The 25,894-nt window shown below is 41.7% G+C and overlaps 1 protein-coding gene across 2 annotated transcripts in view; it reads right to left on the reverse strand.

Moving 5' to 3' along the window:
- Positions 1–3,325: 3,325 nt before the first annotated feature.
- The window catches only part of wdpcp (WD repeat containing planar cell polarity effector), a 74,702-nt gene continuing 52,133 nt past the window's right edge, over positions 3,326–25,894 (reverse strand). For both annotated transcript variants that reach the window (XM_069721312.1, XM_069721311.1), the window contains 7 exons: positions 25,658–25,781; positions 24,234–24,297; positions 16,036–16,135; positions 9,532–9,643; positions 6,260–6,351; positions 4,989–5,020; positions 3,326–3,795 (listed from right to left, as the gene is read on the reverse strand). In XM_069721312.1, the coding sequence (XP_069577413.1) occupies positions 3,721–3,795; positions 4,989–5,020; positions 6,260–6,351; positions 9,532–9,643; positions 16,036–16,135; positions 24,234–24,297; positions 25,658–25,781 (599 nt within the window). In that variant the 3' untranslated portion in view covers positions 3,326–3,720. The remainder of the gene's footprint in view (positions 3,796–4,988; positions 5,021–6,259; positions 6,352–9,531; positions 9,644–16,035; positions 16,136–24,233; positions 24,298–25,657; positions 25,782–25,894) is intronic.

The following is a 25,894-nucleotide window of genomic DNA, read 5'->3' on the forward strand; positions in this document are numbered from 1 at the left end:
TGAACCTGGAGCCTTCTGAATGGGAGGCAACATCACCAACCACTGCACCGTAGAACTCTCTTCAGTAACATGTTTAAAAGTTATATAAGTCATATAAGTCAGACAAGCATGCAAGAAAGTCATCAAAAATGTTGAAGTTCCAATCCAGCGTTGTCATCTCACAATCAGGAGCTTCTGGGTTCGATATGGGGTCTGGAACTTAGTGTGGAGGATTGCATGTTCTTGCTTGAATGTGATGTTTTACATTATGGACAACATGCATAAGTTAGTCATCCTTATTGTGGACAACAAACTTTACTTTCTGGTCATTAGTCTTGCAGGAATAATGAATCCACGTGGAAAGTCACAGGCAGGAATTGAACCCGGTACCTTTCAACTGAGAGGCAACAACTCTGACAGCTGCACCACCGTGTTAGCCTCCATAACTTGAACGGAAGCCATACTTATAGCATGTCATCCGAAATATGACTAAAAAGTCATAATATATATAGCATGTCTGAAATATGACAAAAAAGTCATACCATGGCATGTCGTCTAAAATATGATAAAAAAGTCATACTATAGCATGTCGTCTAAAATATGATAAAAAAGTCATAATATATATAGCATGTCTAAAATATGACAAAAAAGTCATACTATAGCATGTCGTCTAAAATATGATAAAAAAGTCATACTATAGCATGTCGTCTAAAATATGATAAAAAAGTCATACTATAGCATGTCGTCTAAAATATGATAAAAAAGTCATACTATAGCATGTCGTATAAAATATGATAAAAAAGTCATACTATAGCATGTCGTCTAAAATATGATAAAAAAGTCATACTATAGCATGTCGTCTAAAATATGATAAAAAAGTCATACTATAGCATGTCGTCTAAAATATGATAAAAAAGTCATACTATAGCATGTCGTCTAAAATATGATAAAAAAGTCATACTATAGCATGTCGTCTAAAATATGATAAAAAAGTCATACTATAGCATGTCGTCTAAAATATGATAAAAAAGTCACACTATAGCATGTCGTCTAAAATATGATAAAAAAGTCATACTATAACATGTCGTCTAAAATATGATAAAAAAGTCATACTATAGCATGTCGTCTAAAATATGATAAAAAAGTCATACTATAGCATGTCGTCTAAAATATGATAAAAAAGTCATACTATAGCATGTCGTCTAAAATATGATAAAAAAGTCATACTATAGCATGTCGTCTAAAATATGATAAAAAAGTCATACTATAACATGTCGTCCAAAATATGAAAAAAAAGTCATACTATAGCATGTCGTCTAAAATATGATAAAAAAAGTCACACTATAGCATGTCGTCTAAAATATGATAAAAAAGTCATACTACAACATGTCGTCCAAAATATGATAAAAAAGTCACACTATAGCATGTCGTCTAAAATATGATAAAAAAGTCATACTATAGCATGTCGTCCAAAATATAAAAAAAAGTCACACTACAGCATGTCGTCCAAAATATAAAAAAAAGTCACACTATAGCGTGTCGTCCGAAATGACACGCTATAGTATGACTTTTTTTTCGCACCACTCGGTGCTCGGGCCCTCATTAGGTACCAGACTTTAAAAGTCACGAAGCATCAGTCTGGTAAAACTGTATTTTTGCTGCTGAAGAGGTCCCAGCTCTCCTGAACGTTGGAGTTCAGTCTGTTTGACTGTGAATAAAACATTCATCTTAACTTTCTGTTTCTGACTTCAATCTGAGGCCATATACGGGTTCTTCTAACCTCAGCATCAAAATGTAAAGCTTTTTGTCTTTGAGGGGGCAAACGCAGATATTTAATACAGATAGGCTGCTGTATAATGAAGTACTTTTCTTGATGAAATAATTGTAGTGTGATCTTAACGCAGACTGCATCTCCTTCGCTGACTCGAGCCCCGACAACGAAGAGAAACTTAACTCTGCTCTGTAATTTTTCCAGGGAATTCGATCCTTTCACAAAAAACGGCCGGGTTGTAAGTAAATTTGTCTCTGTGATGTCTTTAATGGTCCTGACATATGTGTCTATAATGTTATAGGGATTTGACTTGTGGAGATCAGACACAAAGCTATAAATCATACAACCCCCCCTCCTCCTCCCCCCGAGGGTGAAGCGGTATCAGTCCAATCAGAGGCGTCGTTAGATGGGCCTCTGCAGAAACACTGCACAGCTGTTGCACAGAGGAGAGCGAGAGGGAGGAAAAAAAAAAAAAAAAAAAAAAGAGGCAGATAACCTGGATAATAGCAAGTGCTGGAGGCTTGATTCATTTCCAAATGTTAACAAGGCCGTTTCACAGCTCCAGCCCGCCGCGCAGTATGTTAATACCACTAATAAGCCTATCTCTGCGAGTCATCTCGGATGGCGAAGATTTGAGCGAGAGGCGGCGTTTTTTTTTTTTTTTTTTTTTACAACAAAGCTGCTGGCCACATTTTAAATGAAGCAGAACTATTTAGGATTTCACAAAGCTGACACATAATTGCTTAAAGGGTAACCGAGTAGAGCATTTGGTCTCGTACTTTGTTTTCTGTATTATGAATTTCATTTGTGTTGTGAGATTTCACTGTTTGCATGTCAAAAAGGCTACTGTGTAGGCCATCGGAGGGATGGGAGGAACTCGTTGCTTGCCTGTTAAGCAATTTTGCAGCTTTTATTCGAGCTGTCAAGTCAAACAATCGGGAGATAATGCAGCCTTGGTTTGTAAATTATGAACGTGCCAAGAGATGCACTAAAGGCAACGACAGATGCCACTTATCTCCAGCAGCCTCTGCAGTGTGACTGTATCATCAGAAGGGAAATATAACATTTTGATGTTTACATAAGAGAAGTATTAGTATCAGTCAGAAATGTAATTCCTTTCACCCGTCCCTCTCGCAAGGGATTGACTCCCCAAAAAACATACAATGATATTTTTTTGAAAGCTAACAAAACAAACCAGGGAGGAAAAAAAAAAAAAAAAGGAGCAGAAAAGCATCCTCGCTGATCTTCTGTCCATTTCCAACATCGCTTCTTGTATATTTTTTGGTGGAAATCCTCTTAGAATGCAAAGTAAATAGATTACGATACAGTGAGGGATTAGGGCTCGCACGGCGCTGTCAGATTAGTCGGTGAGCGCAGCGCGTCGACAGCTCTGACACGGCTATGGCTGCTGTTCAGGAAAGGGGCTCCGCGCGATGCTTTAAAGTCGCTGGTTGGCTCCTGTTCATGAATAAAACTGTGGCCCATAATCTCGGCCAGCACACACATCTACACGCCACACGCACACGCACACGCACACAGGCAGAGGAAGCCTGGAACATCCAATATCAGCGGTGATGGAAGCATAATAGAAGTCTTTATTTTTTTCAGGCTGATTAATGGCAGGGTTTAAAACATTTTCTGTCATGTTGTTAAAAGGGAGAACCTGGTGTAACTGTTTTCTTTTTAAGGTTCATTTGGTTTAAACTTCACTAAGACAGAAAACAACCCGAATTCACATCCAGTGTTTTCTGACTTGGCTGAAAGTCGCAGATAAACTCTTGACAGGTCTGAGGAATAAAAGGCTTTTTGGTTTCCATCGGTGGGCAAGAACAATACGAGTTTCAGATCATTGTGCACAAAATATTTCAGGTAACTCTGCATAAAAAAAAAATGGATGAAGTGAGCTTCTTATTGGTTTCTCTTGTCTCCCATTGGGATTAATAAAGTCTTATTGTACATGTTAGTTTTTTTCAAACCATTCCTAAATGAACCACACGAAGCATCCCGGGGTCTTCATCATCATCATCGTCATCATCATCATCATCCTGACAGAGAATAAACACAAATGTTTTTGTTTAATAAACCTGAATCATTTCTAGAAACAACACATACAGTTACAGTTGTATACAAGCTGGATTAGCACTGCACTACAACCTACTGTATTTTTGATTATGTTATTGATTAATCAATCAACTGCCCAAATAGATGACCATAGATTCATTGTTTTGTCCAATTAACAATTTGAAATAATAATAAAAAAAAAAACATTTTATTACTTATGATATGAGATAAAAATGAAGCAGAAAATCCTCAAATTTGACACACTGGAAACAGAAAATTAATTTTTAAAATCGAATGAATTAGTCAACTAATCACAACAGAACAATATAACATCATGTAATAATCTGTAACTTCGGTCTTGCAGTGGCTCCTTTATCTTGTAAATCTTTCATATGAAGCATTGTTTACTTGTTTTTTTCACTAACTTTAATTTGTGCAGTTTGGTTTCATTTCAGTGACTGAAAACAGCTGAAAAAAAGAAAAGAAATCCAAGACAAAAAACACTTTTTGTAAACTCCCTCTTTTGCTTCTATAAGCAGGATATTAATGTAAATATTATAATGTAAATGTCAGCAGACGTGAGAGTTTATTAATGTATTCAGCTGATAACACTCTGGGGGCCACTTTATTAGGAACACCTGTACATATTAATGCAACTTATGAAGCCTAAATTGTTTATTTTATGGACACTGTGACAGAAATGTTAATAAAACTACATGTTTTATCATCACTGTTAGTAATGAATTGCATAATATCAAGACCTGTAACTAATATTCTGCTCCCTAATGCAGGCAGATGAGGAGGGATTTACACATTTTCACGAGAAGTTGAACATTATAGACGTCGTACTGGTGGATTTTGTGACTGAACAGCTGAGTTTGAGAGTAGAAGATGAAGTGGCCATCGAGTGCCATAAAAGAAGAAGTTTGATTACAGTAATTAAGACTTAAAGTCTTTATGTCTTCTTAAAAATACAGTATATTGTGTTATAAACTATTAATACGTGTTTATATGGTGTTTATAAATGCTTAATAAGGGAACTTAAAGGGAACTTTTCCAGTTTCCGTGGTTGGGAACAGCCGTACTGCAGTTTACTGCTGCAACTACATTACTGCCAAGGATCGTAAAATATGATTCTAGATGACTTTTCCATCTGATTCGGAGTCAATCAACTTACGTTCAGCGCGTCTCTGTCAGCTCGGCTGCTTCCTGCGGAACAAAACGAGAACGACAGGAGATGTTAGACGTCCCTGCAAACCAGTTGTGACACTTTGAACAAGTACAACAACCCAACATTAGACATGCATAATCACACACGGCCGCCCTACAGCACACAAACACACGCAGCTGAACGCCTGAACGGGTTACATGCTCGCTCAGTAGGTCCGACACGTCGCCTGTTCTGGGTTTTAACGAATGTAAACCGTTGTCACTCATGACGATCTCCCTCGCTCTGAGCCCTTCGTTAATAAGGTTATGATTGACATTAAAGCCCCGGCGTGCTTTATACAGATATTTAAAACGCTGATGCAAATTCCCTCCAATAGCCTAAAGTCCGGATTATCAAATGACAGAGCGATTTGGTGCAGAGACAATTGCTAATCACCTGAAAAATGGAATTATTAAAATGGAGTGAGCAGGAGGAGGAAGACGACGACGTCGGAAGAGAAGTGATGTTTTCTTAATGGGTGCTTTTCCTAAATGACCAGTTAGTCATCTCGGACATCTGAGACACCGAGAGCGGAGCACTCAGGCCACGTTTAGAGAATAAAACAGGCTGCATGTCGCCGGAGAATTGCTGCGGGGCTTAAAACGTGGTCCTGACACCGACATTAGCTGTGATTTATTGTAATGGGCTGACTCTCTCTTTCTATTACTGAACACTCCTGTTGTTTGGCAGCTTGTTTTTTTGTGGTTTTTTTTGAGAATTATTAGCAACATGAAGGTTCATGTATGTAAATATGGTTGTTTCTGAAATTGGATATTGCAGAGTTCTGTCATAAAGTCTCGATTTTGGAGGTGAAATAAATTGAAGCCAGAAAGATGAAATGCTTGTCTGCTGCAACACAGTGAGGTAGCTATCAAATATACATAATGTCCTACCATGTAAAAAAAAAGGATGATATATGAGAAATGAGGATTTCTTCTGATAAGAAACTTACTGTTAAACATACAATGACAACAACAATTACATAACTGTGTCTTCTTTAAACAAGAAAAAGGCAGATTGCACATTAAATTAATCTTCTGCCACTTAAAAGATGCAAAAACATCCAAACGTTTTGGTTTTGATTCATCTTCAAAGACACAAAAAAACTCGAGAACAAACCTCCACATCTTTCTAAAGATCGAAACCAGTCCGTAATCGATTGCTCATATTGTTGTGATACTTTAACATGCAAAGCTCTCAGCATTAGAAAACTCTTTCCTCCACAGCTGAACACTCACCTGTGTGTCTCAGAGTCCTGAGCACTTCTGGGCTGATGGTCACATGAATGCTCTCCTCCTGTGGTCTCCTCTGATTGGCTCTTCCGTCAGCACTGAAGAACAAGAACAGAGCAGAGTCACACCTGTTGCATTTAGTTTTAAAAATGTACATTTCCGCTCTAATATATCCCAGACCTTCACATGCACCGCTGTAATGTTTTGGCTTATCAGTTTACTTTGCAGCGGGGCAGCAATAAAACGACAAATAAAACCATTACATGTCCAGTAATGTTGGAATTATTTCTGTTTCACAATGTTTTAATTAACCTTTTAACTGTCTCTCAATCTGCTGCATCTCGTTTCTACTTCAGTTGGTGATTTTCTTGTTTTCAAGAGTACATTTTGACAAACCTGAGACGACCTGGGTGTAAATTTGTTCCCAGTCTGAGTATGAATTTAGCTGCATTACATACTGTATGTACGTTGTGGTAGAATGAAATAACAAATGACTTTACACTGGAGAAAAAATGAGAAGTAAACCAGTTAGTCAAACCTCAACATGCGTCACTTCATGTTTTACTTTGTGGTTTTATATACTCGAATTCTTCTTCTGTTGTTGGTTTAGAGTCACACCACTGAATTATGATATATAGAGTTCACTGTCTATTATGCACCCTGTGTTGTCCCTTTCTCTGGATCAGAATCAATAAAACAAATGTCCGGACGTTTGTTTTCCTGGTTGAATAAAGTAACGCTGACTACTTTAGCGTTCCTCTCCTCTATTCTTGATGTAAACATAAACGTTTTCAGTGTTTCCATCACAGTTATAGACGTCACATTGAGCGTCTCTGTGACACCAGGGAGTCGCTGTCAGTGCAGGGTCGATATGTCACTTGTCTTGGTTCAAGGTTGCACATCGATCAACCACAAAATTTTAAATAATAATCAGGATTTATAATCAATAAGTGTCAGTAATAAATAATTCATTTTAGTCTCTACTTCTCGTCTACTGAAGGGACAGTCATTTTTTGTCGAACTAGTCATCTTCTTAATTTGTGTATATAGAAACTCGGAGTTTAGTATCACCGACAGACAGATAAGGGATTTTTGTTTGGGGCCATCAGTTTCCGGTTTAAAAACTGTCCTTTCAGCAGAAAAAACTACGAGACACTGAACCTTTGTCTGCTGAAAGATTCTGGACGTGAGTCCAAAATAAAAACATAAAATCTGAAAAGCAAATCTTTCTGTCAGTCCAATAACTCCTCCACGGAGAGGAAAATGAAAATGGCCCCCTGTCCTGCTCTCCACTGACAGGAGGCTACGTGACGAGCAGGAGAGGCCAGCAGCCATCAAAGGAACGTTGGGACGCTTCCCAGATTCCCGTCTCGTTCTCTCTCACTTCTCGGATTTAGGGGGAAAGGCGTGAATCTGCGAGGAGCCCCCAAACTGCCATTGTGCTCGCCTCCCTCTCTTTCTCTGCTCTTTTCTCGGCGAGCCAAACGGGAGAACGCCCGCGCTATAATGCCTCCCCTACTCCATCTCGGCTAAGCTGTCATTGGCTTCACATGTGAAACAATGAAACTTCATCGGAGACCAGATTACAAAAGAGGAGGGAGGATGAGGAGAGAGGGGGGTTTGATATAAAAATTGTTGTAAAGGAGGGGGGAATTGTGCAATAAAAAAAAAAGAGGCTGAGGCTTTTGTTTCTTCCTCTCTGTGGCTATTATCTTTGGGGAGGTTTTTGGGGATCTGCTGTCTTAGCCTGTGTCAGCGGTGCAGGGGAAGACCTGGGGTAGTACGACCGGGCTTTTGGCTGCCAAATCGCCCAAACCCTCTTTTGCCACTCTTTTTCTTTTTTTTTTTTTTTTCACTCCTCTCGCTCCTTTTTACTGTTTTTAAAAAGAGCTTAGGACACAGCATCTCTGTGTCGTTCCCCCCCCCCCTCACTCCTCGCTCTCTCTCTGGACCCAGCTTGTTTAAATTGGCCGATAGGAAAGGATTTGGGATGGATGGAGGGGGCTTAGAGAAACGCAGAGTGGAGGGGTTGGAGGAGGAGGAGGGTGGGGTGGGGTGAGGTCGGGGGGGGGGGGGGGCAGAGAGTCATCAGTGTTACAGTCAAACAGCCATGAAAAGCCGATGAGGATGAAAAGAACAAGAGCGCCTTTTTTTTTATCTAATGCACACAAATCCCATATAAATACTCCAATATGTTAGTTGGGGTATGACTGGGAATGCCCCCCCTCCCCCTCCCAATAATAGAGACGTTGTGTATGTGTGTGTCTGTTTGTGTGTGTGTGTGTGTGTGTGTGAGTGAGTGAGAGAGGGATGAGTTCAGCGTTGTCTTTAGTCACACTGTTTCAACATGTCGTCTGCGCAGACGATTGTATTAAACAATCACTCTGAAACAGGGCGTTTCGGTCGGCGCCGTTTGGAGACCGAGCCGCGGTAAAAGATGGACCCTGGTGGCGTTTTAAAAAAAAAATGTGTTTCGACGCCGCAATCGCCAGCGAGCTTGTTAAAGACCCGTAACTGATGTGGCTTTGACATTTTTAAAACGTCAGTGGGAGCGAAAGGCTTTCAGGCTGCAGCCGGGTCGTTTGGCCTCCGACGCTCTCGCGATTCATACGCCGACAATGTTGAACCGCTGAGGGACAAGACATGTACGGCTAAGAGGAGCTGCCTCTGCACACAGACGTGCCCGGAGGCCTTATTTGTAGTGAGCTGAACTAAATATTTTGTTTTCATATTCAAAGCAGCTATAATATATTTTTAATTAACAATAAGAATGTAAAAAAGGGTGCTTGTCTGTCCGATCCAATTTGATTCAATTCTCTTAAAGTGTAAAATCGCCACGCAACATGGTCCCGAAACACTTTATAATTACAAAAGAAAAGACAGCGAGCAAATAAAATAATAAGCAATCACATTAAAACTTCAATGTTAAAGATAAAACGGCTTAAAGCAGCAGAACTAAGAACTAACACGACCAGCCGAGGAACACAGCGAAGCATTTATCAGCTAATGTTTCTCAATACGAGACAGAGAAAGAGGAGACTGAAAACTGAACCGACTCCAAATGACAAACATATGAAAATGTCTGTGCTGGATGTGTAAATAAGTTTCAGTTTAAACTCAAGAGGCGATGATACGACGGAGACGTGTTGCTGCAGGTTTGAAGTGGGAACAAGAGAGAAGTCAGCAATAATAATAACATGACACTGACAAGTTTAAACACACATTGACAGGTTCAATACTCGACGTATGTGCAGCCACACACACATGAAAGTACTCACTGTGCTGCGGGAGCGTCTGAGTGCGAAGAGCCTGTTGCATTGTGGGTCCTCTCTGCCTGTCTGTCACCGAAGCTGGAACCACACACTGCGTTTCTGCCTCTCAGAGGATCTTCTAAGACACACAAACGCACAAAGGCCGTGTTTCAGATGTCGTACTTCCCGTAGTACACTCGCATATAGTACACTTGCATGTTAGTACTCCTGTAGTACTTGAATTTTCGACAGGGTAGTGTTTTCTCAAAGCACACACTGCACCTCTGCACTTACCGGAAATAAGCGCAGCATTTGAATGCACCACCTGCCAACATATCTGCCAGCTTTTTGAGTATTATTCCCAGAAATGAACGTGTTTTCGTGCCCTCTGTTTAACGCACACGATAAACACACTGATGTCTTCTGTCCAACAGCAGCATGGTGGTATTTCGGAAAAATGAAACCCTTTTGTGAGTGATAACAGCTGAAGATTCCCCTTTTTTACACTTATGCACTCAAAATAGTGAGTTTCAGCAAAAGATGTGGATAAGGAATAAGATTTGTGGAACAAAAGGAACAACTGAGATTGTGTCACTTGTTTTCTCTTACGGAGTCTATAAAGCAGCAGTATTAGTAGTTTAAACTGTATTATTAAGTATTCTGCCTCATTTTAAAGTTGGATGTGTTCATGTTTTGTAGGACACCGTCTCACTGAGCAGCTTGAGGTGGTCCATGTCGCCTACGTGTATTTTGCATGTTTGATCTCTGAGATTAAAACGTTGCTCTCCCACATTCGTTTCTGACTGTTACATTTCTACGCCTCACGATGTCTCCTTCATATGTACTCCGTGTTACCTCCTATACTGTACGTACTTGAGTGCAATTTGTCACCTTTTGGGCGTTTTGTTTCTGATAAAGTTAAAGTTTCTGAATTGAGATACAGTTTTCGGGGAGGATGAGCGAACAAAGCAGCGAACGGAGCTGAAGCAGAAACAAACGGGCGCTTTCCTTCAACACACACTGGAGCTAACAGGCTTTCACCGTAACGACCGAGAGAAAGAGAGAGAGAGAGAGAGAGAGAGAGAGAGAGAGAGAGAGAGAGAGAGAGAGAGGGAGAGAGAGAGAGAGGAGGTGGAGAAGTGGATCTTCAGATAAAGCTCTCGTCTCTTTGCCCATTGAAAGGCCCCGCAGTCACATCAGCCTTTGTGAGGGGGAGACACGACGATCGGCAAAACCAACTTGGCTTCTCCTCTTGGCACGACGCTGCTCGAAAGAAAAAGAGATCGAGAGGAAGAGAAAGAGACCTTCCCTCGCACTTGTTCGCTACTCTGCCTCTCACAAAGCCGTATCGGCCCAAATCAGCACACTTGTCAGCCAGACAGCTATAAGCGATTTCCAATGCTGTTATAAAAAGGGAGCATTTCTAAGCTTAAATGTGTGTTCCCCATTGTGTGTTTATGTGCGTACGTGACAGCAGAATCTCTGTTCATCGGGATTTACAATGGATCACGTAAATATGAGAGGAGGTGCATAGAGGAACGACATGTGTGCCCAATCTGATTCCAAGTCTGAGACTGACATCCACCTTAAACAACTGCTCGCTCTGCTATTGAGTCATTTCTTTTCTTTTTAGAAAAACAAGTGAGAAGTGGTCCAAACAATAGCATGAGATGGGTTCTTCTTTCCAGTGTTTCTTCTTTCAAATGCAAATCAGATCATTTCTACATTGCTTTTTTGTGGGTTTTTTTTAAAAAAAGTAAAAATAAAATAACTCAGGGTGGCAATGGCCTTGATCAGCTGGTTTTCATCCTCAGATTCATCCTCACAGCTGGCCGAGTCTCTGTCCCACCACTCAGGTAATAGTAGTTAATTCCAGGTGTAAAACCACCTCCGGCTATTACTCACATTAAAACCAGCAGTATGTTTATATGGCCAACATTTCAATATTCTGAGAGTTGGATGTGAAAATCGATTGTATGTATGTCTGTATGCTAAACATAAAGATAGCTATAACACAGCTATACTGGCTCTGTCCAAAAAAAACAACAACACACACCTACAAATTAACACGTCATATCCGATTTGTTTGTCTGTACAAAAACAAAAGTGCAAAAATAAGATTTTACTGTTTGTTGAATGAGTGGTAAACTTAATGTCGATCAAGTCTTAGCAGCCATCAGTAAAGGCATTTAATCCCTGCTGTTTAAATTTTTTTTTAAAAAGGGTAAATGCACCATCCATCCATTATTTCCTTCATCAAATAGTTTTCTTCCTTATATCCACATCTGGGCAGTGGTGGTAGCAGGTTAGGGCAGCAACAGGCCAAGTGGGATGTATAATCTGTCTCTGGTTCTTTCCTGAGGTCTCCTTCTCCCAGTCGGACGCTCCTGGAGAACCTCAATAAGGGAGGCTTTCCATCCTTAACAAGATTCCCCAACCACCTCAACAGGCTCTTTTCAATGCAAACAGCATTGCAGCAGCTCTATGTGAACTAGGTGTCACGGTTAACCCTTAGTGGAGCCAACATGCACACCTCCGAAGTCTCATGATGAGTTAGATGGTCATGAACTCGCAGATTTAAGAGTGGATCAAAAAGTTCAGGTCCTGTCGCATGAAAACGGTGCGTCGAACCGCGACGTACACGGAGCCGAGGGAAGCTGTAACCTTCCTGAGTAAGTCCACCAAGTTATGTCACTTGATCATCATCGGCGCTGACGCTACACGTGTTCTTGGCGCCTCCGCAACATTAAAGTATAGTGATCTATTAATGTGCTCGCTATGATTTCATCACAGGGTTTTAATGTAGTTTAAATAGTTATCTGTGGGCATAAATGCGGGTTTGAACGTATTACTGAAGGTGAGGCAGCGGTGCTTTAATGTGGGACCAATGAGAAATAATACAGCTATTAGATGGCAGTGTGGTCGCAAAATTAATGGGAAACTAATCGGGTCAGCAAAATCAATCAAGTATCAATATTACTGTCGTTATCAGGTTATTACTGTGTACTTGTATTATTCTTGCGCTGTGGGCCGATACACGGCAGAGAAAAAAAATACTTCACATCTAATTCAAAATGATAAAATGTGCAGTTTGGTTCAGTTTTTGTGTGTAAATGTTAAATGTGTGTGTTTGCCATCATAAGAGCAGCCGGTCGTTTCACACCAACAAAAACATTCCGCTTTCAAAGTTCCATTTAGCAGCTCGTGACGACAAATGATCCGTTTATGCAACTTTCAGCGTGACCTGCTTCTCAGTGTGACTATGACAGAGAACAAACAAAGTTTAGCCCCCCCGTGTGTGTTCAAACTCAATTTTTTGACAGCTCGGGGGCAAAGGTGACTCACGCTGCACCGAGGGAACGCGGGTTGGAAAAGCATGTGACCGATGAAGTCTGTGTTCAGTCAACGTGGAGGGACTAAGACGGGGATGACCGCAGCCTTCGCGGTGAAAACAACCAAACATCCCTGTTGATATTATTGATGTTTAAACAGCGAATATCTTCCTGATTCATTTACCGACCATCGCTCAATGGACCTGCCCAAGCACCAAATAAGAGCTGCAGAGATGTCGAGCACACGCACGCACGCGCGCCATAACCGAGAACGAATATTTATCTGAGAGCAAATATTGGGTTATTGTTTGCAACTCAACTAAATTCACTTCAACTAAACTTCACATCAGTGAAGCAGATCGTCGGCTGCTCACAGAGCAGATGTTCAAATGTTCCCCGTACTGTATGTATGCTGCTAATGATAAATGTCTGTGTGTGTGTGTGTGTGTGTGTGTGTGTGTGTGTGTGTGTGTGTGTGTGTGTGTGTGTGTGTGTGTGTGTGTGTGTGTGTGTGTGTGTGTGTGTGTGTGTGTGCGTGTGTAAAGCGAGACACCTGTTCACTGGAGCCCCCTGCTTGAAGCGAGTCACTCATTATTTATGACCAGGCTTTTCTGCTCTGTTAATATGCTCTGTCTGCTTGTCTGAACGTTGACACACAAGCGCGCACACACACACACACACACACACACACACACACACACACACACACACACACACACACACACACACACACACACACACACACACACACACACACACACACACGACACTTGGAGAGAGGCATCAGTTTAACCATCATCGCTGGTAGCTGTGACAGTGTCGATATCCTCATCACGAGTGTGTGTGTGTGTGTGTGTGTGTGTGTGTGTGTGTGTGTGTGTGTGTGTGTGTGTGTGTGTGTGTGTGTGTGTGTGTGTGTGTGTGTGTGTGTGTGTGTGTGTGTGTGTGTGTGTGTGTGTGTGTGTGTGTGTGTGTGTGTGTGTGTGTGTGTGTTCAAACACCATGCAGCCTGCTGAAGGCTGATGTTTCCGTGTTCATACTGTTAACATTTCTTTTCCGGTTTTTAATGAATATTTATTTTTTAATTCTTCGGCTGTTCTTGTCTGCCGTTCTCGTTTGACTGTAAACATTTCTAACATCGTCTCACTCCCATTCAAATGAATTGAGAGGACACCCCAGTCCAGTTCAACACCACCATGAATTAGTCTCCAAAATGACCATTAAAATAATACAAAACACCTCTATAAATCAGGACAGATGAAGATTTATGGTTTGCTTCTTGTTTTGTACTTAAAGCGTCACCTGTCAGTGGTTTTAAAGCTACAGCTCATTGTGTCTTTTACAAATGACATATTTGGGTGAAACGTGGTATTTAGAAATTAGCTGCCAGACCATCAAACCAAAAACATCCGGTTTGCAGCAACTGAAAATAATAATAATAAAACTACTAATGAGACATCTAACACAGCAGCCGAGCTCTTCAAGCTAATGTCTTGCAGCAAACCATAATAAGCTGCATGAGCTAGTTAACGCTGTAGATAATTTTTGCACCAATGATCATCTTTCTAATCTGATGTCTTTGGTGGAGCTGTTTGAACAGATCCAGACTTCTGAATTTGTTTATTAAATCCCCGGACAGCTAGCAGAAGTTAAGAAATAAAACCCCGAAACCAAAATGTAGGCGAGCCAAGAAAGGTCAATATTAATGCATCGTTAGACGCATTTCATATTCTTATTTCAATTGTTCTCTTCTTCATCTACACCTTCTTCCTTTCCCGATAGGTTATTTCTTTAGTATATTGTTTCTTTCCAACCATCCTCCGCTGTCATCCCTCCCTTTTGTTCTTCCTCTCGTCTGTCCCTTCCTTCCTCTTTCTCTGCCGCGCTGCTGTCCAAGGATAGGACACGCTGCAGGTGATGGAGGTAAATCATCGAGGACATAATTAAGAGGCTTACGAGGAGGAGTGTGCGTGTTACGCATCACATTAGGAGTAAAAAAAAAAAAAAAAGAAGAAAAGAAAAGAAAACTGCATGCAAACAGTCCTCACAGTTACACAAATGCTCATTTTCATTCACAGACAAACACACAGACACTCAGCCTCGGGGGTTTGACCTTATACAGTGGAGTTAAATACCTCTCTTGCCTCATTTGGTTGTCTGTGAGTGTACACACACACACACACACACACACACACACACACACACACACACACACACACACACACACACACACACACACACACACACACACACACACACACACACACACACACACACACACACACACACACGCACAGCCTTCTGGTGTGTTTTAAGCACCAATGAAGGACTCATCCGACATGTTCATCTACTTCCCTCACAAATTTGAATGTTCTCTCCTCACCCGTTGGCCCTTGAAGCCTCTGTGAAGACTGTGTGTGTGTGTGTGTGTGTGTGTGTGTGTGTGTGTGTGTGTGTGTGTGTGTGTGTGTGTGTGTGTGTGTGTGTGTGTGTGTGTGTGTGTGTGTGTGTGTGTGTGTGTGTGTGTGTGTGTGTGTGTGTGTGTGTAAAATCAGGAACTCGGCCTGATCCCCTCTGGTATGTGCTTTCGGGAGTGTTTGTCAAAGGGCAGCAGCACAGTCTGAAAACGACAAGAAAAAAAAAACCCGGGCCTTTGCTGGTTTTCCTCCCGTTGCTGTAATGCATTTCATTAGCTTCATAAACAAAGAGTTTGTTTTCCAGCTTATATTCAATTTAGAACAAAACAATAAACTTCATCTAGAACCATCTTCATCCATAAACTATGAGATAAAACTGTAATTTTTTTTACGATGCGAGTATAGATTTTGTGCTGTTCATGATTATGTAAAAGTTGATGTCACTTTTTTTTTTTTTTATACACTTTATACATTAAATTTAGACAAAAAAAAATGGTCGCAGTATCTCGCATTCAATCATCACTATAAATAAAATGACTACACGTTATGCAAGCTCTACATGAAATATTACTGTGTGAAAGCTGATCTCATTTAATTCTCCTCGGTGCTATTAAACTCGGGTTAGAGCCTGAGAAGATACCTGCTGTTAGATGTAAGAAAAGTGTGTCACAGTGGGTGAGTTACCGAGGTTATCGAGCTTCCGCCTCCCGTTTCAGATGTGTTGCGTTTGGTGTCTTTTTTTTTTTTTTTTTGTGGTTAGACACGATGATTATTTTTCTTACCGTTGCCTGCGATGGCCCGGGCCTCGATTTCATTAGCTTTCCTCTTGGCCACGTCCGCTAGCACCACCTCGCCGTTATCACTGGCAACATAATGGAGGTCCTTTGAAGGTAAAACGCAAGAAAGAGAGAAACGTGAACGTTAATCTAAAAATGAATCTAGGCTCAGATGACAATAGGGATTTTTTTTTTTTTTTTTTTTTAGGGATGGGGGAGGGGGGTGGGGGGTGGAGGTGCGGTATTTTGGCGGGAGAAGGAAGAAACAGATGAAATGACAGGGGAAAAAAAATGAGCCGTTTGAAGCCCAACATCAGAAAGAGCACCGGTTTGGATGAAATGCCGGTTGCTCAAAAAAACTTTGAAATCAGCCTGCTTGCTCCCTGCAACCCCCATCCACATTCACACTTACACACACACACAAAGACACACACACACTCATCTCTCTGGTTTTGAACTGCGGACGATGTTATCTGTCACATTTCAAAAGTGGGAGAGGAGACGAGGGACTGTTCACCTTTCAGAAACGCCGGTATTCTCTCTTTACGGAGAAACATATCCAGCCGAGCATATTACTATATCAGCCCGCGACAATATTGGAAACAGCGTGTATCCTCTGTATCTCTCTGTTTGAGTCTCGCATGGCCATAAGGAGAGATAATATGGCTAAATGATGTCTGAGGGTGGCTGATTTAAAGCTCAAGGCTGCCGTATATTCATTAATAATCACACTGCATCAGAAATCTTTTTAAGATGCTCTACACGACGAGAAAGGCTGAGGTCAATTCATCTGTTTAAACCGGTGAAAAATACAATGAGAAAATGCTTTATTTATTTGGTGTGCTGTTCATATTCTCCCACAATGCAACACACAAAGGAAATAAAGGTGTTTAAAGCTTGAAAACGTTGAAAACAAACTACTATAACTGTCATAATTGGCAGAGAAACGGCTTATTATGTTTGACATTAGTGATAATTACCAACAAAGGGTTCTGTGTCCTCTTGGTAATTTGTTTGTGTGTTTTTAAACTGCAATGCGTTGAGCTTTCAGGGACGTGAATTGAATGTGTTTTCTTTGAAATAAACAGCAAAAACAGAATACTACATCTATTAGTGTGAAGTCTAAATACAAAATACAGTCGGTATGTGTTTTACAAACAAGGGACAGCTCAGTTCTTTAAGGTTGATTTAAAACTAAAAAGAGCATGTCCTGGAAGGAAACGTTATTCTGTATAATTTTAGGACAAAATCAGGACTAAACAGGATCAATGTCCCTCAATACTTAAACATGTCTGTCTTAATGGTTAAGGTTAAGGTTCTGGTTTGTTCTCACACCGTTGGTATAAAATGGTCTTTTGAATCCTTCAACATCAACATAAGTCACCGTGTTGCTGCAGTGGAGCTCAGAGAGACCAGGAAGGTGCTGAGAGGACCAAACATGCATATTATGAATAACAGATATATAAACGTGATAAAATTAAAAGCACATGTTGAAAGAATTGCTGAATTTCTGCAGCACGTCTGTCTTGATTATACCGACAGTGAATCAAACCCTCGCCCCGGCACCCAACGAGGGGCGACTCAGGGTCGCAGGGTTTCCCCGGGCTGAGTGCAGGGGCCTCAGGGCCCATCAAAGGGTATAGCGTGTTAAGGAAAATCTTCCGCCTCAGCGACATCACAGGACATCACTGCCGTGACTCAGGGCTCGCCATGGATAACCCTCAGCTGGCTAAAGCCAGCCCCCAGCTGAGCCTGCACCCGGCCCTAATACTACCATATTGTTACCCAGCTTTTGTACCCCCAGAGGAAAAAGAGAGGGGGGGGGTACTGGTTTCCAAAAGAGGAGGGGAGCAGAGGGGGATTGAGGCGGACAGAGAGGGAGGGTAAAGGAGAATGAGGGAGAAAGAGGTGCTGAAATTGAGGAGTATGAATGGGAACAGATTGGGTAATTGTAGTGTGGTGCCTGCCCTCTGTGGAGAAGAGTTAGGAGGAAATGTGAAAATGGCCGACAACAAAATGGCCTCAAAAGAACCTAAATCGGCTCCCAGGACCGAGGTGGCTAATACAGCCCCTGTGAACGAGGACATGGCCCCTCAATTAGATATGAGTGAGGCTTCTTAATTGATAACAAACAGAGCAGCGCAAGATTAAACAGGCGAGGAGGAGAGGAGGCAGAGCAGTGACACGACAGTGAGGTGAGTTAGTGAGAGCAGGAGAGACGGTGAACAAGACATAAAAGACAAACATTCACAACGAAGGAGGAGAGAGAGAGAGAGAGAGAGAGAGCGAGATATTGTAAGACAGAACAGAACAATACGAACATTTGATGCTGGGGCGCTTTATTCCAGCTTAGCTCCTCATAATGCTGTCTGAATCTGGAGAAAGAGACTCAGAGAAAGAATATATGACTGAACAAATGTGAAATATGAGAGAGAGAGAAAGAGAGAGAGAGAGAGGAGTATCAACCCGACTAAGAAGGGATAACAATAATACTGCATATAAAACCATCAGATATTACACCTCTTATTCCCCGACGCTCAAACGCGACACTAATCTTATTTATATAAGAGCTTTAGGGGTTGCAGCGAGCCAGCTAACCGCGCTGATAAAGAGGGGCGTTTCAGTGGGCCGTTTTTTTTTTTTTGGGGGGGGGGGGGGGGGGGTAGAGGGCGGCGGCGGACGCTCAGAGCCCGATATTGACTGATATTTGGGTTACCTCCAAATAAATGAGGGATTAGGTTCACTGGCACACAGCAGCGCTTACAGCACATTAACAGACGGTCTGCGTGTTTGATGACGTGTCGGCTGTGGATTCCTGTCAAACAGGATCGATGGAGAGCAAGTCTCTGTTTTTAGTGCACACAGATGTTTATGAGACAAATATGAACTCAGCACCTTATGATTAGGAGCCATCTAAATGATCTAAGCGCTATGGGGAAGTTTAATTCATTAATGTGTAATTTTCAGTGCATTCCTAGAGCTATTTTCGGATTATTATTTGGGACTTTGTTGTCTGCCGATTTATTTCCAACACCCTTCAATATTTTCCAAAGAATGGGAAACAACTTGTTGCATTTGGTGTCGAGAGTAATAAAAAAAACAAGTGATATGGCGGCATCAAAGGTTCCCCTTTTAAAAAAAAAAAAAGAAAGACATATTGTGGCTGTACTGCAAACTTATCTATTAGGTCTAATTCTGCAACATAATACTCTTATTACCTAATATGTCTATTTATATTTATTGGCTACCTTTTGCAAACTTTATTTTTATGGATATTTTTTTAGCCAAACAAGCGAGTGAACATGGACAATTTTATACAGCATACACTGTGTTTTCCATTATTTGTTTATAGTGTAGTTTTAAAATAAAAGGTAAATTTCTTCATGCAGGTTATTTAATCGGGAATAACGTTTGAATGCGTCCATTTTGATGGGATGAATTTCTGGAAATGGCCTCTGATAGGTCTGTAAACAGCAGCTCAAAATGATGATCATTTATAAATAAATGTAGTCTCAGTATGGAGGGAATAATGAATGAGTAGGTGGCGCAGCCTTTTGATCTGCGATTCGGAGGGACTGGCATGATGTCCTGATGATTACTTTTGAAGCAGACTCGTGTGTCGTTACATCTGCACGTAGTCATTCTCAGGAAGAATAGAAACAAACCAACAGCAATCGGTCCTACAAATTCAAACTAAATACAACTACAATGGCAATCAAATGCACACAACTAGACTGGACAGAGTAGGAACAAGTATACCAACATGAAAATACTTCAAAAAAAATAATCTACGCGAATTAATCCCTGGACGTGAGCGCGTTTGTTTCGCGCTTGTTTTCTGACACACCTGTTATCTCGTGTTTGACTTCTATCAGATAGGTGTTAAGGACTTAACGTTTTAATAGCGCTAATTACTCATCTGAGCGACAACAATGAGCTTATTGCCAAAAGACGTGCAATACCACCTCCTCCTCCTCCTCCTCCTCCAGCACCAGCGAGCCTGGCGTCGCGATAGAAGAGGAAGATACGGGACGAACCCAACACGCGGCGCTTTGCCTTACTGCTCGCGTATCTGACAAGAAACAGTACAAGCCCTCGGCGGGGAACAAAAGAGGCGGCATCAGATTCGGCTATCACACCATTTGATTTAATTAACAAGCTACATCAAGAGCCAAACACCCAGGAAGAAGAGGGGGAAAAAAAGAAGGGAAGGGAGGTGGTGAAAGAAAAAAAAAAAAAAAAAAAACGTCTTCGGCTTGACTTGGCTGACAAATGACCTAATTGGTTACATTATCAACTCATTATCAAAGGCTAATTAGGGAGCTACAGACCAGCGGCAATTATGAAAGAAACAAAAAGTTAAATGCTAACGAGTCAGTAACCCCCTACTACTAACTCTTCACACACCCTCCCTCTCTCACCCCCCCCCCAAACCTCCACCTATGCCAACCCCCCCCCCCCGTTCACCCCTGCCACCAAGTCCTCCTCCTCCCTGATTTAGCCTGACACTAAAGTGTTTCATTTTAACAAAGGGTTTCTTTTTTAGAAAAGAAAAAGGCTTGGAGGGCCTCTATTGTTGGCTAGAAAACAATGGGGGCCAGAGGGGGTAGGGGTCTGGTGATAGAGGTGGTGGGGAGGGGGAGGTGTATCATGCCGAGCATTTCTACAAGAGGTAAGGGTGTGTTATCTGTGTGTGTGTGTGTGTGTGTGTGTGTGTGTGTGTGTGTGTGTGTGTGTGTGTGTGTGTGTGTGTGTGTGTGTGTGTGTGTGTGTGTGTGTGTGTGTGTGTGTGTGTGTGTGTGTGTGTGTGTGAATTTGATCAAGCCGATGGTGCGTTATTGAGTTCTTTGGGCAACTTTCGAAGTTAAAAAAGAGTTGCGTGAAGGCGGGGGTTGCCCTCATTAACCCCCTCCGCCTCGACTCAATCGGCCGACCTGCAGGTTAAAGAAACAACACGACCTAATTAGAGCGAAGGACAGAGCGGAGGGGTGAAATGTCAATGTCCTCCTTTTTCTTTTCCCGTCTTTCGCTCTTTTCAGACGATGAGTCGCTGCTCTCTTGGTCGCTGAGGCAAAAAGAAACAAAAAAAGTGCTTGAAAAAGCTCATTGTGATCAAGCATTAACTTTGTTACAGATCGAGGATGACAAGGATTCACAATTATCTGTTTCATTCAGTGGGAATGATGTGGAGATTCCTGCACAAAAGTTTTATAATTCTGTCTCTTAGATTTGTTTGTAAAAATCAAATGTGTCTGATCCATGACATTTCTGCAGACCGCTGCTTTTTAAGTCCTAAATATTTGTCTCTAAAGCGTAATAATGATATTTTTAGGTGTGGGAAGAGTTTGTAAAGATGTGTGTGCGGTCAGGTGTGGCATTGGGACCACAGGACAGGAACTCGTGTTCACACTGCAGCTCACCAAACAACTGAAACAGACGAGTGACCTGGCTCCATAATTGGAGAGGTTTGGTAGTTTTCGGTCGTGCGGTACTGAGAGCCAGCGGACGGTGACGCGCCGCAAGTGGTCGACATCACGCCGGCTTCACGCGGCCTGGCGTCAAGTTCACGATCTGTATGTTGCAGTGAACCGAATCCTCTCCGTGAGCGAAGCTACTTTAGTTATTTTGTGGCCAAAATGGTGGTTTGTTTTACATCATGACAGTGAACGTCACACTGAAGGTGTTAAATAAGTAATTTTACTGAAATAGTTTTGGTTTTATAGTTTAAATTCCCATTTCTTATTTCATGGTCGACACCTCGGCACGATTTGACGAGCTTTTTCCTGATATTTCATTCTTTTCATGAGTTTTTCTGAAAAGAGTTTGTGTGTACTCAAAGGTTATGACTGAGGCCCGGAAAGAAGTATGAATATCCATGTAGCTCTACGGGAGTAGTCGCTGAAGTTGGTACGTTTTTACGTCTCAAATGTTTCGCCCGAGCTGATTTGTACTGATGTGTCTGACTCGGCTCATCGAAGTCGCTGAGAAACATCCAGATAAATGATTTCTCCTTACTCATCTCTCGACACTTCCAAAATGACAAAGCAGGTCCTTTTTTTTCCCCCTCACCACAACCTTAATGTTGTTATGTCTTTTGCATTTGTCATATAGCTTTTCATCCATACCCGCCGACCCCCTCTTCTCCTCTCCTCTCCTCCTCTCCACTCCCCCTCTTTCCTTTGCACTCTTTCAAGGTTCACAGGCTCGACTCCACCTTTTCAATTCGGCTTCCCAGCAGCACTACTTAGTGGGGAGGGAATTGGAACCAGTGCTATCAGTGTGATTGAGGGACCAAGAGGAGAGTGTGTGCGTGTGTGTGTGTGTGTGTGTGTGTGTGTGTGTGTGTGTGTGTGTGTGTGTGTGTGTGTGTGTGTGTGTGTGTGTGTGTGTGTGTGTGTGTGTGTGTGTGAGAGGGGGTCTGTATTAATGTCTAGGGTGTTGGTGAAGCATGGAGCAAAGGGGGCCCCATGAAAAAGGGGGTCAGACACATGGAGGAGCATTTCAGTGGAGAGTGGAAGAAAGAGCGAGTCAGAGGGAAGATGAGAGGAGAGGAAAAGGCCGAGGCGAGGCCCTGGACGGTTGTGAAAAGATAGGGGCCCATACTGAGATCACACCTGCTCTCTCACACACACACACACACACACACACACACACACACACACACACACACACACACACACACACACACACACACACACACACACACACACACACACACACACACACACACACACTTGTGTGGGTTATAAGTCATGTGCAAATGAAAGTAACAAGGGTACAACAGTGAATGAACAATTACAATAGGTTGTATAGCAAAAGAGAAGCTTGCAGCTACACTGACATAATACTTCCGGTGATGCCCGACTCTCTGGAGTCCAACTGTTCATCGATTCATACACTCAACATTTATTTAAGTAACTTTATTTGTATATATTATGTAGAGACAAACTGTCTAGTTAAAAGAGCTGATGTCAATCACGACCGTTGTCCATAAAGGTTTTTGAAAAGTCTTCAATTAAAAAAGATGAAGGTATTTGTGCGTAGAAGTAGTGAAATTTTTTTTTAATTTTTTTTTTTTTTTTTTTTTTATAACCTCTAACTATTGTATTATAACATTTTGGTTGAAGAGTTATAAACTTTTAGGGAGTTTCTGGAAGCTTCTCAAATTGACCAAATTTTAAGCCTGACTTAGAGGGACGCCGTGCACGTCGGGTGAAGACACTTTAAAAGGTGACAAATCCACCTGGAGTCCGGAGAGAGATCAAATCTGGGTGACCTCACTCTAAAAAAAAACATCACCAGATGTTGGAAAAATCTTGTAAGACCTGTTACATGATATTAAACAGTCCTAATAGGATCTCAGGAGTCAGCTGGAAAAAAAAAAAGGTGTAATTCCAGGAGCCTTCAGTAGTTAAATGGCAAACAATATAACTGCGACATTCCCCTTTCCTTCTACGTTTCCATGTGTATTCTCACTGCAAAGCTCTACAATGAAGGCAAACATGCCAAAAAATATGATTTAATTCAGAAACACACTCTGCAGAACCTCTCTCAGAACCTATACAGTGTTCATACTTGCAGGCCTCCATTAAATGTGTGGATTGGCTGAATTAGTACTCCAGCCAATCAGAGACGTTTCTATATCTCCCCTCCCTCACCTGTCTGTGGTCACCTGCTCGGATTATTGGAGATTCTGTACGTATATGTTGTTTGTTTGTGATTCATGTTTGCAGCCGATGCCTTCACGATTTGCGCACACAGTTGTAGATTTAATATTAGATTAATAAAATTGCCATTTTTGTCCATCCAGCTACACTCAATAACCCATAATGACAAGGTGAAAACATGTATTCAGACATTTTTTCAATTAATTAAAAATTTAAAACTGAACTCTTTCATTTAGTGTTGGTTGTGTTGCATGATGGTAGAAAAATATAAATTTTATCCACTTAAAATTAAATCAAAAGCTCAAAACCGTGTTAAAATTAAGTTGTACTTTCTGAACCTTTTACATTTATGACAAAACATAATGCGTTTGTTCTTCTCCTATTTCACTGTTTGGTCTTGCACCATAATTTCATCATATCAGCTGCTAATTTGTGTTCACAAGACTGTGGATGGACTGACTTAAAAATACCAGATTTTGTTGCAATGCCAACAACCTGTTTGTCACAGCATTTAAAATGAAATTTCTTTCTACTCACCATGAATAAATCTCTGGCTTCTAAATCTACAGCGAGGAGGAAGGCCTTCTCAAAACGTTGGTGCCTGCAGAGAAAATAAAAGCAGTCAATAAGGAGGAAAGACGACAAAACTAACCAAAGAAAGCGAAACAATCAACAGTCTAAAAATACATGCTTTATAAGTCTGTACAAATTAAAACAAGTCTGAAGTAAATATTTCCTGCTTGCTTTGGTCTGCAGACACATACCTCGAACCACAGACATGCACGTACACCTCTGCGTACAACATTGTCAATAATTGAACTGAGAATAGCGAGCCCTTTTCCTATTATCCAGAATTAAAGCTGGGAGAGAGAGCTGTATCTCCCAGTGCAAAACACCTCAACTTTCCCCGTCTACAGCCAACATGAAACAAACAAACACAGGCGGAGAGAGGAGGTGCGGGGAGGAAGCGGGTAGGAGGTGGGGAGGCTTCCTTCATTTGATGTTGATGGAGAGAAAAAGAATGCAGGTAGGTGATAAGAGAGGAGAGGAGGAGGGATGCCAAACAACGCTCCAGCTCTGCTACAGAGGAGGAAAAAGAAACACAGAGAAACAGAGGGAGAGGGAGGGAGAGAGGGAGAGGGAGAGAGAGGGAGTGAGGGACCGGGAGGTAATTGCAGGATGGAGAGCGGTGAGCAGCAGTGTGTGGGAACAACAGGGTCTATTTCAGTCAAACAAGCGTTTCAAAAGGCTCTCATGGCAGAAGGGAAAATGAAACAACAGTCTAAACAGGTGCATGTGTGGTGCTTCGCCTTATGAATGACTCAAAGCTGTGTCAGTGTGTGTGTGTGTGCGTGTGTGTGTGCACGTGCACGCGTGTATGCGACAAAAATTCAAAAGCCATTTCCTTTTTAGCATTTTTTAAAATAGCAATAGTGAGCAGCAAATAAGCAGCGCTAAATTGTTTCTTCAATGGATGTCATTCTCTGAAAGACGGGTTTTTTTGGACACTGCGTCTTTTTCTGATTCTCCACCCTCTGTTGATGAACTGAACAAAATGTTCCAGTAATGCCTTAAAAATAGTGTGCAAGTGTGCGTATGGAGACTCAATATGACCACAGGCAGCTTTCAATCAAGTCCTTTTGTTAGTTTTATATTGTAGAAGAGGAAGAATCGTTTTTATTTGTTACAACAGGAACACTCATGAATTTGGCTGCTGCATTTAACCATTTTTCGCAAGCGTGTGAAAACACATGCGTACACCTGGGTTGTCTTGCTCAAGGGCACTGCAGCATGATAGAGGAACGTGCTTTTACTATTAAGATGTGTTTTAATTTCACCCGTGCTCCAAAAAAAGCTGACCTTGATCTCCCCCCCCCCCCCCCCCGTTTGAGGGCACGCACAAAGTAAATTTCTCCCCGAGTGCATCAAATTAAGAGCACAGCGACACGGGGTGGTGTTACCTGAGGAGGTGGTGAAAAAAGCGCCGGGCGTACTTGCTGACCGGCTCCCTGTACTCCAGTATCACCGTGTCAGAGAGAGGGGCGGGCGGAGCGTAAAACACACCCAGAGCTGCTTCTAGCTGGGCTACAGAAACACAAACAACAAAATTATAAAATATAAATGGCATTCATTAGGGTTTTAAGTCAACAAGCGTGTTTTCTGTTTGTATTTTTAAAGAAAATATAACTAGCACAGTT

This window comes from Brachyistius frenatus, unplaced genomic scaffold (assembly GCF_029030835.1).
Source record: "Brachyistius frenatus isolate BFR_SWC_R1_liver_20210118 unplaced genomic scaffold, ASM2903083v1 Contig_260, whole genome shotgun sequence".
NCBI classification, from domain to species: Eukaryota; Metazoa; Chordata; class Actinopteri; family Embiotocidae; genus Brachyistius; species Brachyistius frenatus.